This window comes from Dipteris shenzhenensis, chromosome 14, assembly GCF_047967505.1.
Source record: "Dipteris shenzhenensis isolate YYH24624 ecotype China chromosome 14, Dip_SZ_1.0, whole genome shotgun sequence".
In the NCBI taxonomy this organism is placed as follows: Eukaryota; Viridiplantae; Streptophyta; class Polypodiopsida; order Gleicheniales; family Dipteridaceae; genus Dipteris; species Dipteris shenzhenensis.
In genome coordinates this window covers 5,460,144-5,479,778 of record NC_141609.1, presented here as the reverse complement: position 1 = coordinate 5,479,778, position 19,635 = coordinate 5,460,144, and the positions used below count along the sequence as shown (strand labels likewise).

Sequence of the window (19,635 nt, the reverse complement as noted above, 5' to 3'; positions counted from 1 at the left end):
ATGGAGATGGCGATGCCTTTGGCTATGGCGATGAGAATTTCTTTAAGCTCCTCATGAACAGCCATGGCCTTCCCTCAAACTACCTTTCCCAGCTGCATCACCCTCTCTTCTACCTCCTTTTTCTCTGGCTTTCGCTTTGGCTATGGCTTCCTCGCTCTCGCTCCTTTTGCTCACCGCAGACGCCTCCTTGCTCCTCCTCACTTCTTGGTCCCCCTCCGGAAGAAATTCACCTCTGGCAGCAAACGAATCCATTCTCCCTGTCTCCGTCCTGCTGCCGTTGAGGCCTTGCTCACGCATGGGCTCCCCTTTTGCAACGTCGCGAGCTGGAACGAGGTCCGTTTCCAGCTCAAGGTGCACAAGGCAGCCTCGTTCTCACGCCCAGGAGGAAGAAGAAGGCGTGCCGCGCGCTTTCGACAGGTTAGTGTAATTCAGCGGCTGGGGAGGAATGCCGATGGAACTAGGCAATTAGAAACTTCGGCAGGAAACGATACCTGCGACAGACAAGAAAATAAGGAAGGGAAAATTGTATGTGGTGAGGCGATTTGCTCCGTTGCAATTGACTCATCTGCCACTCGACTAAAGCGAGAGAAGACGCAATTCGTTCCCGAAAAACGGATGCGTTCTGGTGAGCGCCCGAGTGGAACAACAAAAACAAGCCAGGCTCCAGTGCAGATAGGTTCTAATAGGCCCGATGATGTAAAGCCTCCTTGCTTTTCTCACATACGGTCTGAACTTTGAGCAATCCCTGCGTGTAACTTTAATCCCCACCTCAATTATGGAAGTTTCACCTGCAGATTCAAAAATACATGAAATTGAAACGTCAGCTGCGCAACAAAGAGCAGAAACAATTGGCCGCTCAAGCCCATGCCTCAGATATTGCCAGAAGAGAAAAAGTGAAAGCGTTAGAGATGGAGCGCAGAGCACGCCTGCAACTGTAAGTTCCTTCTACGAGTTATATATGCATGTACATATTTATCATATGGCTATCCTCGATATATATTCCTGCATTGTATCAACGATTCTCGTAGTAGATAGCTTTGCATCGATATTTCATGAGTTTCTTCTTTGGCTTTCACCAACAGTGAGACTATAAATGGAAAAGGAAAGACACCAACTTTCCACAGGCCTCAGTGGGACTCCAGCATTTCAACTCCTATCGGCGAAGCCAATGGCCCTTGGTCAAGCATACCAGATCTCAAATCAGAAGTAAAGTTTCCCTTACCAAAGCCTTTGCCCTTAGATTCCGATGGCAGTACGTTGCTTCAGGTAGGGAGTTCCAGTAGCTCAGGAAGTCTCCAGGATATAGTTGAAGAAAGAGGAGGGATTATATCAGAAGCATTGGCATTTCCTGAAAGGCAGCTGGGAATTCCAAAAGGGAATTATTACCCTCGTTCAGAACATATGAACCCCCTGTTCCAGTGCAGGCCTTTTTCAGGAACACGCCGGTTGGAAAGGAACTGTAGACGCAAACGGAAAACAGAAACCAGCAAGAAATGTAAAGGCTACTCAAACAGGACTCCCATGCTCCAAAATGGTTGTGGAGGATTAAATTCAACGAGAAGTGTGTCAAGTCACGCAAAGACAAGATCCACAGTCAAGGTTCAAGAGGTAGAGGAAACACATTTAGATTTTGGCTCGTGAACCATTAAATGACATAATGTATCCGTGTTCCTTAAATTGTGAATTCGGCAATATAGTCCTTGTTATTCTTTTTATTTGCAACCAGAAAATTCAGGTGCTGGATTTTGCGTTGTGAAAGTCCCAGCCGCTGATTTCCAACTTCCTTGTCTCAGGAACGCCCAAAACATCACCTAGAAGGCAAAAAGTGCCATTCGTTGTCATCTCTTAAAACAGACAAAAGGGACCTAGTTGTCTCCCCCTCACAGAATCCTTTTAGGAGAGTGAGTCCTGAGGCAGAATACCGACAGCAACAGAGAGGATTAAATACTGGTCTGAAGCAACCAGGGTTACCATCAAGAAAGATGTTCCGCAGACATTCAAACCAAGGATACAACTTGCATAAGGAAAGTAGCATGCACCTTTCTTGGCATGATGCAAGGGGTAGTGAATTACATTTACCCAACAAACGGAAATCACAAACGTTTACTGTATGTGATCGAAGTTCAAACGTGCCAGGAAAGAGGCACCAGAAGATACCAATACAAACCGAAAAGTACCCTTCTGCAACAGAGCTTTTGGATACGAGAAGCTCATCTTTGGGTCATCCACTGCTGTGTCCTGCAGCTAGGATAAGGAGTACAAACCTTGTAGACCGGGCCTGTATTGTGAAACAAGAGCGAGCACAGCATGGACGTGAAGTAGAAAAGACTACCTATCGTTTGGAATGCTTTCCTGATGAATGTACAGATGAAGCTATCACTGAGAAGAAACGGGTTGCATTGTTGAAGTTGTTGGCAGAACAACTAGTAATCCGTCTTGATGCTGCACAGACCCTTCCAAATAGTACATCCTGCTTGGTCTATGCTGAAAATAACCAATGTCTTAACCATGCGTTTTCCATAAAAAGCAATCTTCAAAAGTTCAAAACAAAATTAACGACAATAGAAAAGGCATTGGAGGATCTCTCTCCCCAACTTTCAGGCAAGAAAAGTGGCTATATTGTTTTGCCCAGCAAGTTGGAGCTGAAAGGTAACTCATTAAACAAGCCTATAACACAACCGGCGACTGATCCAATGAACAGGTTTTTGCAAAGCACAGATGACCCGAGTAAAGAAGCCTCACTTATAGATCCTCTTTTAAGAGATACCAATCTTCAGAATGCAGATTTAACCTGTTTAGCACCTTATGATCACTCACTAAATGATTTATCACGGTACAAACAGCAGGACACATCTGTAACCACTGATCAAATAGATTCTTTTCAGAGCAAAAGTGACTTGGATTCTAGATCCATGTGGCTGGCAAGCATAAAACACAGAGAGGAAGCAAACTCAACAAAATTACTTCATCAAGGTGCAAATTTTGAATCCGTTATCCAATGCTTTATCCTGTCTCCTTTGTGGCACAATATTTTGGTTTTTGGCATGTCAGATTATAGGTTTAAGATTGAAAGGCTAAGGGATTACAAGGCAAAACAAACTTGGTCTAAGCTATGTAGGAATGGTTCTATGTAAGAACCTGTTTACTTGCTTTTTGTTCATTATGTCCATTTGAAAAAGAGTTGCAGTACTTTCACAAAGCAAGCCTTTGTCAAGCCACAATGGGTGATACTGATCCAAAGAGTATCAGGTGAACCCATTCAGCTTGAAGCGTTGCCACATTCAAAGGCTAGGCTAAGACCTTCCAGAGAAGTCTATGGCACAGTGTTTGTTTACTAACAAGTCTAATTTAGTCTGTGGCCCATCTCTAAAATTGTGAAGTTGGGGATGTATGAGGCTGTCATGTAAGCCAAGCACACTGTGGCACAAGTGCGACAAGGGCAACGGTGGCTAAATGTGGCAAAAGGGTCAATGGGCACGTGGTGGCAGGAGGCCACTAGACAAACCATGGCAGATGGCCACTGGGCGGACTGATTTAGGAAACCATGGAAAGAGGGCTATTGGATAAACTGCAAGAGAGGGCCTGAGCGAGCTGCAGCAACTGGCTATCAGGTACAGATCTGGGCAAATTGAGACCAGAACCCAGAGCAATCATTGCCTATGGAAAAGACTAACAATAGCCTCATCAATGAAGTCATGTCAAGACCATCATGTGATGGGGCGCCCTGAAGACTTTGTTTCCCAAGCTATCTACAAGGAAGAGACCTACTTGCATCCCATCAGAGACCTACTTGCATCCCTCTATTAACTAAGAGTGGTTCTTTTATATCTGCAAATTGAAAAGAAAACTTTACAAACGTGCTATGTTGTAAGTATTTGCTTCGCTAACTTGTGTGCTAGCCCGAGACTTTGTTGCATTGTTCCTAAACTTCTTTTAGGTAGCCATCCAGCTGTTTGGCTGGTGGTTCCAAGAGGGTATTTACATTGTTAGTGCTGCTGCTAATTTTTTCCCTGATGTGTGCATAGGTCCGACGCTGTGCTGCTCATTTTTATATTCCTTGTAGGACAGATTTTGCAGATTCTTGCATCTCTTGGGATCCTGAAACAGCTGGGCTGTTGATTCCAAGAGGATATTTACATTGTTAGTGCTGCTGCTAATTTTTTCCCTGATGTGTGCATAGGTCCGACGCTGTGCTGCTCATTTTTATATCCCTTGTAGGACAGATTTTGCAGATTCTTGCATCTCTTGGGATCCTGGGTCTTGCCCACCTGCCCCTTTCCACCTCTAGGTCACGGAAGCTTGTGCTTATTTTGCAGATTAAATGCCAACATTGATATATCCTCCCCGAGGTATTTTTCCATTTCATGTGTGTCCATTGGTTTAATTTCCCGTTTGTAGAGCTGCATTTTCGCCCCGGGTCTTGCCAGCTTTCCTGTAGCATTTTCAACATGATCAAATTTCTGATTTCCCTCGAACAAAGATCCATTGTAGGGCTCCAACAAACTTAACGAACTTTTTCTGTACCAGATCTCTGCTCCACATGCCAGTAGGAGAGGTGCCGGTAGATTTGCAGGAGAGACTGAGAAAGGGAACTGCTAGGTGACACTGTATAGAAGGGAGAGGTTTATATGCTGTTCAAGCCCCTAGACTGGCCGATTGCCAGTCTGTGGGGTTGGCCAGTCAGCCGACTAGCCTGGTTGGCTGGCCAACTGGAACAGACTAGGGCTGACCAGACTGGCCAACCCTGGCTGGCTTCCCTACCTGGCCTATAAAAGGCCTTCTACTGGGCCTCTGCTGCCCACATCTGGGACTGCTTCTGGCAGCCCACAGCAGCTCCAATGCTGTCATAGTCTGCAGCAGGCAGCAGGGCCTGTCAGAACGAAACAAAACATAAAAGGATCTTCTCCCTCCCTGGTGCCTGTCCAAAATCTAGGGCATAATACTATGATTACAAAGCTCCCTGGGCACGTCGCGGTAAATGGACCAATAAGCAGGCTCTGCCTTTTTTCAACACCCCTCTCAGTGCCTGACTGTGGGCATATACCCACACACACTGAACAAGATGTTCAAGCTGCTTGCATAGATTAGCTACGTTCTTCTTGGTCAAACACTGAGCAAGCTCCACCACCTGATCTTCAATCAGCTTACGGATAAAATGACAGTCCACCTCAATGTGCTTTGTGACACTGGATTGTGTGCAAAAGCAACGCAACGCTCGTTGTCACACTGGATTACTACCGGATCATCTTGTGTGTCCCCCACATCTGATAACAATTTTCTGAGCCAGACAGCGTCGGATGATGCAAATCTCACAGTGCAGTACTCTGCTTCTATTGATAGAGTGCCATCATCTGCGATTTCTTACTTGGCGAGCAAATGAGTCCTGATCCAAGCGAGAAACAATACCCTATAGTAGACTGCCGAGTATCAACATCCCCTTCCCAATTTGAGCTGGTGCATCCTTCCAGCTCAGCCCTTTGGGAGTAGAAGATACCATAGTCCGAGTTCTTTCAAATATCAGAGAACTCTCAATCCTGCAGACCAATGCCTCTAGTGTGGTGATCCTGAGAATCTGTTCAATACTCTGGGCATGTGTTGGTGAGATAGAGAATACATCCCAAAAGTACTCTTCGAAGAACTGCGTCATTTCCTCTTGGTATCGCGTTCGCAGGAAAAGGTTGTGTTTCAGCACCTGGGGAGGGAGCCAGTGGTTGGCCAAGAAATCAAGGGCTTGTGCCACCGTGCACCATATTCTCCCTTAAGACTTGCCACTAGGACTCGGTGGCTGCCGATACTGATGATAATTCTAGAGTGACATCTCGGTTTCGCAATTCTTCATAAGTCCTAGTCGGGTTGACTATCTCTTGCTAGCGTAACTCTATCTGCGTGCAGCCTGCGATCAACTTGTCATCTGGAACAGTGCTTAACTGATTGATAAGAGCTCGCATCCTAAGTACAAACTCTTGGACGGACTCTCTTTTGTTTTTCATCTAGCTCACTTAGCTTCGTTTGAACATCTTCTTTGATTTCCTGCCTAAACCTTCGTAGGAATAATCGGGGAAATATCCAATTGGGAATTGATTGAACCACCTCTTAGCTTTTTTTATTAAGGTACACGGAAAATAGTCCATGTACTCTTCCTTCTTGTGGCACCATCGATGTGGCAAACTCCTAAAAAATTATGCAAGTGAGTATATGGATCTTCATCATAAGTGCCTTTGAAATTTCAAAAATTTACCTTGATGTTGGTGCTGGACACTAAATTTTCTGCTCCATAGCCCGAGTAGATAGGTCTTCCACTCGGAAGGACCGAGTCACTGGTCTTCCACCTATCATACCTGCCTTCATGCGTATGAGGTCACTGTTGACTATCCCACAATCAGTTTGTACTATCTTCAGGCCTTAGAGGTACAATTCAATGTATGTCTATAAGCCAAGTAGAACTTATGTCCACCGTGAGAGGAATTTGGGCAAATTGCCTTAGTTGCTCCATGTTCACCTCAGGTCTTCGGTGGCATATATCTTTCTTGACGTAATTCCTCTGGGATAATAGCTGAGTATTGTCATGTGATTACCGTAACCATTATAAAAAGAAAATTCATTCTCTTCGTTCTCTGAGTTGGTCTTCACGTTCATTTTGATGTTCCACAGAGGAAAGGGCCATCCTTTCGAAATCCAAGCTCTCCATATATGAATGCTCAGACTCCACTTGCCATGACGGGCCTTTATCCATCAATCTTCTGGGATGCCTCAACCCAAGGCCAGCGTTCCGTCCTTTTGACTCTGCATAGTAATTCAAGACTCCACCGCTTCCGAGTAGGTCAGCACTTTGAGCTTGCTTTTGGAACCCTGCTCTGTTAGCTTAACCCGAGACGCCAGCAGATTAAGAATGGTAGGAGGGAATCTGAGTCTCGTCAAAACCTGCATAATGAGACAGCCCTCCATGTTAGCCTAATGGGAGGTCTAATGAGTGTTAGGATTGTGGCACATAAGACACCTTGTTGTAGATATAAGAGTAAGCTTAGGCTAATTTAGGTCATTCTTGGGAGTGGGGCCTTACAAGAATGCCCAGTCTTGGGATTACTATGGTCTGAGGCTGCCTAACCTCTAGCTCGTGGGTGGTCTTGAGGGACATATGGTTGGGTGGTGACATGTTAGCCTTGTTGTGTCAGAATGTTTGTGTGTTGACCTTTTGTGGTGTTGTAGGTATGCTCGATGATAGAGCCAGGCCTAGAAAGTTAGTTGAGACTAACCTCTAGGAGGTCTTTCACCTTGTATTTACAGCTTTCATTGGTTGGACCTTGTTGGTTCCTCACCTTTGCCAATTTTATTATCTTTTTTTCTTCGGCATCATACCTCTGTCAAGGTCTTTTTGCCACGAGAGCTAAATATCTTTTGGGATATCATTGGCCCATGCAGCTTGGTCCTTTTATCTTGTCCAGCATTGCTTTCAAAGGGTTGATAGTTTTGTAGCATGAACTATAGGTTTTGAATGTGATAACTAAGTTGAGTGCTCCTCCCCTCTTAGGGGCTTATGGCATGGAGGGAAAAAAGGAGGGAAATAATGATGGCTATTTTGGATGTTTGTCCCTTGGAAGAGCCTAGTTTTTCCCTTGATGCATGACATAATGATCCAAGGGAAATGAGAGAGGGCTATAAGGAAATGTCACATCAATAGTAGCGAAATGTCACATCAATGGTTCTCAAGGGTAGGGGAAATAGCACCATGAGGTCTAGAGCATGGGGTGCTATTTCCCCTGATGCCACTGTATTTCCTCTCTATTTCCCATGGTGCGTTTGCAAGGCATAACAAAAATAGCTATTTCCCCTCTTTCTCCCCTCCATGACATAAGGCCCTTAGTGTACTTAGAAAAGAGTGTGTTGCTTTTGAACAAGGTTTGTATATCTTAAGAGGACATGGACTGGTATGCCATATCTCCTTGTTTTATCTCTTCAATGAAAACCAATGTTTTTTTTTTTTTTTTGGGTGCAAAACCCAATAGTTGTTTTTGCTCGCTATTGATGAGATCAAGATCTTCCTTTGGTTTGTTAGTTTTCTATCTTTCTGTGCTTAGGACTTTTGAAGTCTTTAATTTATGACACTGTGAGCAAACTTTTTTCTGTGCCATATCTATTATTTTGCACTGTGTATCTCTTATTCTTTTCTTTGTTTCCACTAGTATGTTAATTTACTTACAGCTCTTGTGTGCAGTAATCTGCAAATGAGTCACCTTAAGTTTTTTTTAGTAAGGAATGAGTATAATGCTATGAAAACCTTGAAAGATGGATACTTTTGCATTTTTCTGTAACATAATCATGGCTCCCCTTTGATGCCTTTACAGATTTTAAATTGAAACTGCAATCTGTTCGGACCGACTACAAAATGCAGGAAATAGTTCAACATGACCACCATGATTTGAATCAACAATTGCTTGATGAAGAACTTCAGGTAGATCATTATGTATTTTGTAAGCAGCGAGAATTTCTTGACTCTCTCCAAGATCTTTCCTTTCTTTGAATATAGTTGAGAGCATTTGCTTCTAATGAAACATGAGATTGTATTTATGGTCCCTATCTCAGTGCATGATCCCAATATACATGCATGATAGAAGTAGCATCAACAGTGGTGTCCTCGAAAGCTATGTCTTCTATGACCTTTGTTATGGGCGAGCTATTATGTGTCAAGAGCTCCTTTGACGCCATGAAAGATCCATTCCTTGAGATCTTGTTGGAGCTTTTTTGGGCTGACCTGCTACTGTCGTCGTTTCGTCCCCATCATAGGTTTTCGTTAAGTAGGGATCCCCTTTAGTCCATACCATCTAGGTCAGTCCTATTAATAAGTTCACATTTGCCACTTAGAGGGGGAATTCCCGGCTTATACTTCGTCTCAAACAGGCTTGATGAAATCATTTTCTAGATAAAGGAGAGAGAGTCATATAACTCTGCATGGACGAACAATGTTGGTTTAACTTTTGGTAGAGCACGATTTTGGGTAATCTCTCATTTACCGTGATGCTGGGACCTAGATCGGTCATGTCCTTTGATGCTCCCATCTCCCTAGGATCTTCTTAGAGATTCATTCTCTTTCCAAAGCTCATCATTTTGGATCTGCAATTTTGGAAGCAGTCAATGGTCAGAGGAGGAGGTGTGGGTAAGGACCCCATGGTGTGAGAGGGAAGGAAAGAGGGGGAAGTACAACCGGGGAGAGAGTGAGAGAGAGGAGTGACACAATAGATGCGGGTGTGAAGTGATGAGCCACACCACAAACTCATAGGTTTTATTAGGATTAGGTTTTTCACCCTATGACTGTCTTAAGACAGTCATAGGTGTCATATCTTTAATAAAGGGGTGGCAATGTGCCTTTACCCCAACAACCTCCCACCTAAAGGCCAATGTGCCTAAAGGGGAGAAAAGAATAAAAATTACAGCAATATACAGTTACTGTATACAAGACCATAAAATAAGAATGGTCTCATCCTAATCCCATGGTGTGGCGGCAATGTGCAAACCGCTCTGTAGGCAAGCTCTTAGTGAGCAAATCTGCAGGATTGTCATCAGTATGCACTTTCACAAGCTCAAGTCGCTTGTCTTCCAGTACCTCCCTGATGAAATGATATTTCACATCTATGTGCTTGGTCTTTTGATGAAAGACTGGATTCTTTGCCAACATGATAGCACTCTGACTATCACAATGCAAAACTGGCATATCTCCTGTAATGCCCAAATCTCCCACCAGCCGAGTAAGCCATATTGCTTCCTTGCAAGCTTCAGTGGCTGCAACATATTCAGCTTCAGTAGTTGACAGTGCAACGCATTTCTGCAACGGAGACACCCATGATATAGCACCTCCTGCAAATGTGAAAATATAACCGGTAGTAGACTTCCGGTTATCTGCATTCCCTGCATAGTCTGAATCTGTAAAACCATGCACCAATGCATCCTGCCTACCATAGCATATGCACAAGTCTTTGGTACCCTTGAGATACCTCAAGACACCTTTCACTGCTTCCCAGTGCCGCTTGCCTGGATTTGCGATATACCTGCTGATGACTCCCACCGCAAAAGCAATATGCGGACGAGTGGCAACCATGGCATACATCAAAGAACCAACTGCAGATGCATACGGAACCTTGGCCATTTCAGCCTTATCATCATCTGATCTGGGGCTGTCCTTACTGCTGAGTTTTAAATGTGGAGGCAACGGGGTACTAATAGACTTCCCCCCCTCCATTTTAAACCTCTGCAGTACTTTGTCAATGTACTCCTTCTGTGACAGAAACAAAAGTCCCTTGGACCTGTCACAAGTAATCCGCATGCCAAGAATATGGTTTGCATCACCCAAGTCTTTCATGTCAAAAGACTTATGCAGTTGTTTCTTTAAAGCACTAATCTCATGCTGAGATTTACTGGCAATCAGCATGTCATCCACATATAGAATGAGTAGCATCAAACTGCCATCCTTTGCCCGTTTGGTGTACAAGCAATGATCGGTCTCACACCTATGATACCCTTGGGACTGCATGAAGGCATCAAACTTCTTGTACCATTCTCTTGGTGCCTGCTTGAGTCCATACAAGCTCCTCTTGAGCTTACACACAAGCTGCTCTTTCCCTTTAACAGCATATCCCTCTGGCTGACTCATATAGATCTCATCATGTAGATCTCCGTGAAGAAAAGCAGTCTTCACATCCATCTGACATAAATCCATGTCCTCATGAGCAACAAGAGCTAACACTGCTCTCAAAGTAGTCATCTTGACTACAGGGGAAAAGATCTCATCAAAGTCAATGCCCTTCTCCTGCTTAAATCCCTTGGCAACCAATCTGGCCTTATACCTTGGTAAAGCATTTGAATCCACTTTGACTTTGTAAACCCACTTGCATGGCAAAACCTTTCTGCCTGCAGGTAGCTGCACCAAGTCCCATGTATCATTTTGAAGTAGGGAGTCCATTTCTGACTGCATGGCTTTCTCCCACTTCTTTTTCTCTGTTCTTCCCATAGCTTCCTTGAAGCTGGAAGGCTCACCACAATCTGTCAGCATAATAAAATCAGCCACATTATTGGCTCCTGGAACAAACCTGTTAGGAGGCCGTTGTACACGGGTGCTCCTCCTAACAAAATGTTCCGGATTAGGCTGCTGTCTAGCCTGTTCGTCATGCATGACGGGTGGCTGTACCACCATATCTGGCTGTTCTACAGCCCCATTTGCCGGCATATTCAGTGGTGCATCATTGGCAAAATTATCTGGCTGATTTTCAGCCTGTATACCCTCTTGAACAGGGTTATCTGCAGCAGCCTGCTGCTGCATATTAAGGGGCATTCTTTGCTGTCCGACATCATCATAAACAACCCTCCTGTATTCCACAGGTTGCACGGGTTCTTTGTGTACACTATCCTCTTTAAAGATGACATCATTGCTGCGTATAATCTTCCGTTTAACGGGATCCCATAACCTGCACCCCATTTCACCTTCGTCACCATAACCCATAAAGATGCATCTGGAAGACTTTGGCTCCAGTTTGGTGCGCAGTTCTTTGCGTATATGAGCAAAGCACTCGCAGCCAAACACACGTAAGTGCTTATATGAAGGTGGCTTGCCAGACCACACCTATTCTGGCACTTTCAACTCCAAAGCCTTGTTAGGCGACCTGTTGATTATGTGAACTGCTGTTTGCACGGCTTCTGCCCAAAAGCCATGGGGCAATGCAGCATAAGACAGCATACATCAAACCTTCTCCTGAATAGTTCGATTCATCCGCTCACTCACACCATTTTGAGATGCATTATGAGGGGCTGTGAGTTCCTGTTGCCCTTAGCTTCGCAAAACTGCACAAAAGCATGTGACACATACTCACCCCCATTATCGGATCTGAGGCATTTCAGCCTGCGACCTGTCCGATTCTCAACCTGAGCGACAAACTTCTTGAAAGCATCTAAGGCATCGCTCTTATGCTTCAAGAAATAGACCCACACTTTGCGTGTGGCATCATCAATAAAAGTAATGAAATACTTTGCACCCCCTAGTGATAACTGTGGCATCTCACACAAATCAGTGTGCACTAGATCAAGCGGTGCTCTATTTTGGGGAGTTCCCCTCTTATGAGGAGTCATAGAATGCTTGCCAAATATGCAATGATCACAAGTAGGCAAATCTGAAAATGAAAGAGACGGCAGATAACCCAAATGTGACAGTTCTTGCATTCCTTTAACGGACATGTATCCCAACCGGCTATGCCACAATGAAACCTTTGGCAGCTCAGTTATGGCAACAACATGATTACCTACACTGGAAACATAAAGAGGGTACAAGGTATCACTCTTAAAACCCTCAGCCACTACAACCTGGCCATCAGTAATCACCCATTTGGAATCCCCAAATGTGGTGTGGTAACCACTGTCATCCAACAAGCCAGTGCTAATCAGATTTTTCTTGATTTGCGGCACATGGCGAACACCATCAAGCATAAATATGCGTCCATCAGGGAATACTATCTGTATACTGCCAATCCCTGCAATCTGACATGCATAGTTGTTCCCAAGGTGAACAACTCCATGAGTACCTGTGTAGGAAGTAAACCACTCCCTATGAGGAGTAACATGAAAAGAAGCACCTGAATCCAAGAGCCAGGTGTGCATGTCATGGCCATCAATAACCAAAGTATGTGCAATTATAGCAGAAGAGCATAAAACATCATGTCTGTCACTGTCACTGTCCTCTGCTGCAACATTCACTGCATCCAAGTCATCTACCTTGGCCTTGCCTTTGCCTTTGCTTCCACTGCCTGCATCCTTTGCCTCAGCCTTCTTGGCTTTCTGATCCGGTATAAACTTGAAGCAATAAAAGCATTCAATATCCTTTTTGCCACGGGACTGACTGCGGGATTTGGACTTACTAGCAGATCTCCCCTTCTGCTGAGTCCTGCCTCTTTCCTGTACCTGCAAAGCATTTGAAGACTTGCTGCCCGCATTATTCTTCCTGCTCATCTCCTCCATGAGGAGAGAGCTCTCTACATCAGCATATATAAGAGTGACATTTGAATTAGACAGGGTGGTCTTGAAAGTGTCCCAACTCTCAGGGAGGGTACACAACAAGAAAGTAGCCTTGAACTCCTTATCAAGGTTCAACCCCTGTGCGATCAGCTGTGTAAAGATGGCATTGAACTCACTCAAGTGTGAGGTCATAGCTGTACCTTCCTTCATGCGAAGATCGACCAGCTTCTTCAACCAATACACCTTACTGGCTGAACTCTTTTGGGCATACAACTCTGCTAGCCTCTGCCATACGCCATAAGAGGTCTTTTCAGCCTGAACATTGTACACAAGAGAATCACTGAGAGTAAGCATGATAGCAGCCCTCGCGGACAAATCTAGCTCCTCCCACTCATCATCTGACATCCCAAATGGCTTGACACCCTTCACCCTTATGGGCTTAGAAATCTTCTTAAGCAGAAGTACATTCAAACACTGTTCTGCCCATAATGCATAATTGTGTGCCCCTTCCAATTTCTTTATGTTCAGAATTGATGATTCACTTCCCCCTGATGCCATATCAGATAAGGAAAGTACCTGACTCCCTGTAAGTCAAAAAAGGACTGAATAAAATTCTGATTTCTCAGAAAAAAAAAAAAAAAAAAACCTGCTCTATCAAGAGCCAGGAGCACTCACAATAGTGCTGTTTTTACTGTCAAAAAATCTGCAGCAAAACAGAAAAAATTTCCCTCCAGTTACTGTACCTTCTGACTCACTGTACCGTGCTCAAATAGGCATAAAACAGTAATTTCAGAATGCTGCAGCTGTTCCACAAGTGCTTTAACAGTACATCATCAGCTGACGAAGCACAAAACACTGCTGTCCTGATCACTTCTCCCCCCTCAGATGAGGTATTGTACTGATTTTATATGCATAAACCACTTGTCATACACTGTTCTGTTCACTGAAAAGAGGCTCCAGACACTTCAGCCTGTCACAAACCTGCAACAGAAAATGGGACAAATCCCAAGCAATCACCCTTCTGCCAAGGGGATAAAAGGCATCTGAAGGTCTCAAACAGTAACCCAAGTGTTCTCAAGCAAAATCTGGGCAAAAGCCCCTTGATATGACACCTGTACCAAGTGAAAGACACCTCAACACTGAGGTAGCATACAAAATGCAGCGCTCTCCTGGCACTTTCACCTGACAATGCAATGCATAAACAGCCCTGTGTACACAATAACAACACAGATCCCAACGTACAAACACTGAAGAGAAAATCTTTTGAGCACTGTCAACGATGGACAGTTAGGGACTGAGTAAACTCGATGCGCCCTGGCTAAGCGTGGCTCAACTGAGATTTTCCAAGGTGTCGTACACAAAATGTGACCTGCAGAAATGTCATTGAATACACTGCAGAAACAAGACCAATGTGGGCTCCCTGGCTCCACACTGCCTCAAGGCATACACTGCATAAGCTTCCAGGCAGAAGCCCTTTGAAAATGTCACCCAAAAGCTGAGATTTGCACTCAGCAAAAGCATAAAAGTCCTCTGCAAAATCAAGGCATTACCTTCCCGAAACAAGATAACTATGCAACCACCACACACTGTGGTACTAGTCACCTTAAGCACGAGGGACAAGAGTGTACTTGCTGTACCTCAAAAAAAACACAGTTTAAAGAACTGAACAGCCGGGAATGCTCTCTCTTTTTCTTCTTTCCCCAAAGAAAACTGCTGTACTTTCTGTACTTTTTATACCTGTGTACCTGTGCAGGGTACCACTGTACCTGCTGTACTTGCTGTACCTGTGCAGGGTACATATCCAAAAGAAAAAAAATTTCGAAATTGTACTTCCCTGATGCAGCTCCCTGACACAGCTCGTACGGCGGCGTCCGTACAGTACGGAGTCCGTACGGCGGTACGGAGTCCGTACGGCGGTACGGACGGCCGTACGTCCGTACAGGAGCTCCCTACGCGCCGCCCTGTGCGAGGCCCTAGGTTGCCTGTGCGCCGGTGCTGCGCACTGGCTGCGCCCGCTTGGTAGCGGGTAGCAGCTAAGCTAGCAGCAGCTAGCTGCTGGCGCTGCTCCGCGCCGCCCTGATCTGCCTGCACGCACGCTGCCCCGCGCTGCTGCCCAGCGTTGCCCCGCTGCAGCCCTCGCTATCCCGCTGCAGCCTGCGCTGCCTGCGCAATGCCAAGCTCCGCCCACGCTGCTGTTGCTGCTGAGGGCACGAGTCCCGAGGGGATAAGGAGGGGGAGAGGTAGGCGGGAGTGGGGAGGGAGAGACAGAAGGCTCTGATACCAGTTGAGAGGGAAGGAAAGAGGGGGAAGTACAACCGGGGAGAGAGTGAGAGAGAGGAGTGACACAATAGATGCGGGTGTGAAGTGATGAGCCACACCACAAACTCATAGGTTTTATTAGGATTAGGTTTTTCACCCTATGTAAGACAGTCATAGGTGTCATATCTTTAATAAAGGGGTGGCAATGTGCCTTTACCCCAACGGTGTAGACTTACACTGGACTTTAGAGTGAATGACTCTCAAAAGGAATTGACTGCAGTTCTTAGGGGACAATTCTGATAGTAAAATTAGAGGGTATTTTGGAATGGTTTGCTTTTTTGAAAGAGTAAGATTTGTCTGTAAATGTTGGACATCCAAGGGTAGACAAACTTTGGATCTACTCAAAAAATCTTCTTTTAGCCTAAGCTTAAGGGGTGATACTGAATTGTATGTTTGAAAGTGTCAACAATGCTAAGTCAATAAAGCTAAGCTTGAGACAAGGCGATCTAGATGCATCTTTTGAAAACGGTAGATTTTGTGGTAGGCTTACTTATGAACCTTTCGTTGCATGGTACAATTTGGATGATCTTGGATCGACTCATCAAATTGTCACGGTCCATCCCTACGAAAGAGATGATCTCTACCACACAACTTCCTGACTCGTTTGTTGAGAATTTGTTTAGCCTACATGGATTACCAACTGAAATAGTTAGTGACAAAGATGCTATTACTAGCCATTTTTGGCAGGTATTGTTCAAGAAATTGGACACTTAAAGTGCATATGAGTTCAGCTGCAGCTAGGGCCATGTAGCCCACATGTCCAATACCGTGCCACGAGGAGTTTGGGCTACATGTTCCAGCCCTCGTGTGCAAGCCACATGAATTACATTGACCACTAGTTCAAGATCATGGCATCAACCAGATTTGACCACCTACACTGGGATAGCTTATCAATCATCTACATCAGCCACCATGGGCCACTAGTTCACATGGGAGTGACCATCTTTGTGTCATCACCGCTGCCAAGTCAAAAGTCACCAACAACTAATGTTGGCACAACCTGCTCAAAATCAAAGCAGCTACCACTGTGTGGAGCAATCGCAAAGTAGTGCTCAAAGCTCATAGTCTCCAAGTGCCACCTATGCCTGTAACCTTCCATAAGCGTCACCAAGATTCATGCTGCACAAGAGGAGTCTACCACTAGATCACGGCTATAATACCATTTTAAGGGCCCTAGAGAGGCCACATGGTTAAGCATCATGTATGGGGGTACAACACCTTGCCAGAATCTAGCAAGAAGAGTGGAGGGAGAGCAGCCTGGGAGCTTGTGAGTTTAGTCCTATCCACGCGAACAATAAGTTGTAGATGATGTGTAATCAACAATTTCTGAAAATTGTGAGTGGGACTGAATTCCACAGCTGACCCTCATGATACTTGGATAGTGTGTGAGGTCTTCTTGCCAAATGGATCCCAATATGAACAATCCCACACCTTGCTCTTGGCAAAACCTCAAGTATCGGCAACAAATCAATGGCTTTCTCCTAGTGTGTCCATTTCCTTTTTCATCAAGACCCGAGTGCTGTCTGGCATGGCAGTCATATGTATATAACATATTTTCAAAGTCATAAGATATTTATTTCGAGGTGGCACAAGCTTTCTTGTAGTTCTGATCAACTTTTCATTTCTGTGTTTAGAGATTGGATGCTGAAATCAAAGAGACAAAATCACGAATGGCACAAAATCTACTCCTGACCCATGCTCCTCTCGCATGTGAAGGTCTTGAACCTCCCCTTCCATCTAGCAGTCCCACATATGATAACAACGTAAATCCAATTTCTTCCGGTCCAATGTCTTTACAAGAAGAAGATCTCCATCAGGGCTTATTTCCAGTGGATCTTACTGATGTCGGAGCAGAGGCCTTGTTAAGCCTCCCTAAAGAACACATCGAATGGCCATGTCTTGCTGATGCTGAAGTTGACTCATTTTTAACACCAACAGACCACAAATGGCAATCTTTCTCAAGGTGATTCAAGTTCGTTTAAGGACAGCAGAAGTATAATTTAATTTCCTTTTGTCATTTTAGAAATAATATTGCATTTTTCTAAACATTTAAGCCCACGTTATGTGCAGCAGTGTATTTAATTTTCATTTACAAAAGTTGAAAATTTCAAGTGGATTGAATTTCATTGAAATGTGAGCCTCAAAGTAAAGTACTTTTTTGAACATTGTGCTCTAGAGAACATGAGGGTTCTATCTCAGTTCAAAATTACCAAGAACTAAAGCATGGAGAGAGCCAGATGGACAGGAAGCATCCAAGAAGTGAGGAGATTGTTGCAAATGGGTTACTCAGTCAACAAGATTTTCTGATGACTCTGGTTTCAACACCTTTGATTGGATGTGAAGCTGCTGATCAGCCTCCACCATGCGTCACTGTCAAGCCTTTATTGGGATCAAAAGCTGCTGAAATACCTATCTATCCCCCTGATGCAAGCAAGATGCCATTGAGAGAGCCAAAGCAGGTATGGAAGGTTCAGATGAATGGTGTAGATTTATCAGTTCTAGCCACCAAAGTTCACATCAGATTCACAAACCTTCACCACTTGAGGCAAGAAGTAATTGTGCCTGAAATGCATTTTTCTTCAGGAGATTAGACATTGTTCTGAGAAGAATAGTGCTGGAGGTTTTACTATTCCATTTAGAAATGAAATAGAAAGGAATCACGAAGCTTTGACAGACTTTATCACGGATGCACTCATACAAGAGCTCCTAGAGGATGAATTGTCAGGTAAGGGTCCTAAGGTGCTTCTTCTTTTTTCAAAAAACAGGTTGACACATTTTTATACTTGCTCTAGTATCATGTTTAGCAAATAGCCTTTGATTTGTTTCTTTCTTGTTAACAGATATGGTTTGCCAGTTTCCAACTTCCTTATCCTTCTCAGGGTATAGAAAACAGACAAGGAAACCTCAGACTGATTGTTTGAAGTTTGCTGGTTTAGATTCGACCACTGCAGTGATGCTCTTGCATCATCCAAATAAATCAAACTCTGCATGTAAATCATTTTGCTTCAGAAATTCTGAAACATTTGGGAGAACTTGTAAATTATTCCAGGACAATTCATCTGACAGTGTGCCTGCAAATTACTCGAGCTACAATGACTTGGGAATATCCAAGTGCAATATAGTGGACAAAAGAGATGATAGAGTTCACAGGGATACCTTTAAAACTATCAGCACCCGGCTGGCTGAAAAATATGTCAATGAAATTTTTGAGGTTTATGGACTGCTAAACCCTTCAAACATATTGAGATTTCATGCTTCTGAAGAATCTCTTCCTTCAGTACTGCAATGCAGTATAGGTGGCTGCGATCTGGAAGACCCGATTTATGGAAAAATGTTGCTCGATGCTGTGTGTGAGTGCCTTGAGAAACAGTTTTCCAGCATCTTTCTACCATCATTTCTCCTTTTCCTGCAGCCTTGCCCAGAAGGTCATCGTTTGAAGCAAATGCTGATCACTAAGGTTAATGAGAATGCAGATGCAGCTTGTGAGGGAGGATTTAGCCTCGAATACTTTCTAGAAAAATCTTTAGATGAAGAGGACTGGCAAAATCCTTACTCCAAAATGACAGAAGTCGTTGCAGACATCTCTGAAGAAGTTTTGATGGATATTATTGATTTTCTTTTACAAGACTTGAATAAGGTAGAGAATCTTGCATATGTTTGTCAAGGTACTAATCAGACATCACGTCATGTCATTCAAGCTCATTAATACTGCATCTGCCTATCTTTCTTTGTGAATCCATGCATTATACATTTCCAATCAGCTCAAGTATGGAATGAGATTATGAATCACTAATTCACTGTTATAAGTTTTTTATTGTGAACCACCTTGGAGCATGACCCAAGTGTTTGTAACATGTGAAATAGGGAGAGTGGTGAGGAGTAGCAGGGTTGGCCCTCCCTTCAAAAGGTGCTATGTATAAAAACTAGAAAGACTTTTGGTGTTTAGTTGTATGGATGCACATTTGAGAAATAGAAGATCTCCTCCTTTTCTGAGAGGTGGTCAGTGTTTGTCTTATTCTTGTCTTTGTGAATGCCTCTCACCCTCCTTTTCCCTTCTTTCTTCATGCATCCCTGCCCCTCCTCTCTCTCCTTTCCCCCTCTTCCATCCCTCCTCCTTTCCCTTCTTCTCTTGAGGATTCACATTGCTACAACTCTAGAGGACATTAGAGTGACACTTTGGACCACATGGTCTTGCATCACTCCCACAAGGGGTGGTAGGAGGTGGAGAGTTCCCTCGGCATTCCTCTAAGATCCCCTCAACACGTGGAGTCACCGTCGGAGACCACACATTTTTGGTGCCACTGTCGGGGAGATAGAGGTATGCTT

At 44.2% G+C, this 19,635-nt stretch overlaps 1 protein-coding gene across 1 annotated transcript; it reads left to right on the top strand.

The window, feature by feature from the left end:
• The first annotated feature begins 41 nt into the window (after window positions 1-41).
• LOC147894106 (uncharacterized) lies at window positions 42-19,015 on the top strand. The gene is made up of 9 exons (XM_087384642.1): window positions 42-696; window positions 795-934; window positions 1,083-1,608; window positions 1,794-2,973; window positions 8,343-8,449; window positions 16,944-17,272; window positions 17,486-17,768; window positions 17,893-18,034; window positions 18,150-19,015. The coding sequence occupies exons 1-9, from the start codon at window positions 64-66 to the stop codon at window positions 19,013-19,015; spliced, it is 4,206 nt and encodes a 1,401-aa protein (XP_087240768.1). The 5' UTR covers window positions 42-63.
• The last annotated feature ends 620 nt before the right edge of the window (window positions 19,016-19,635 follow it).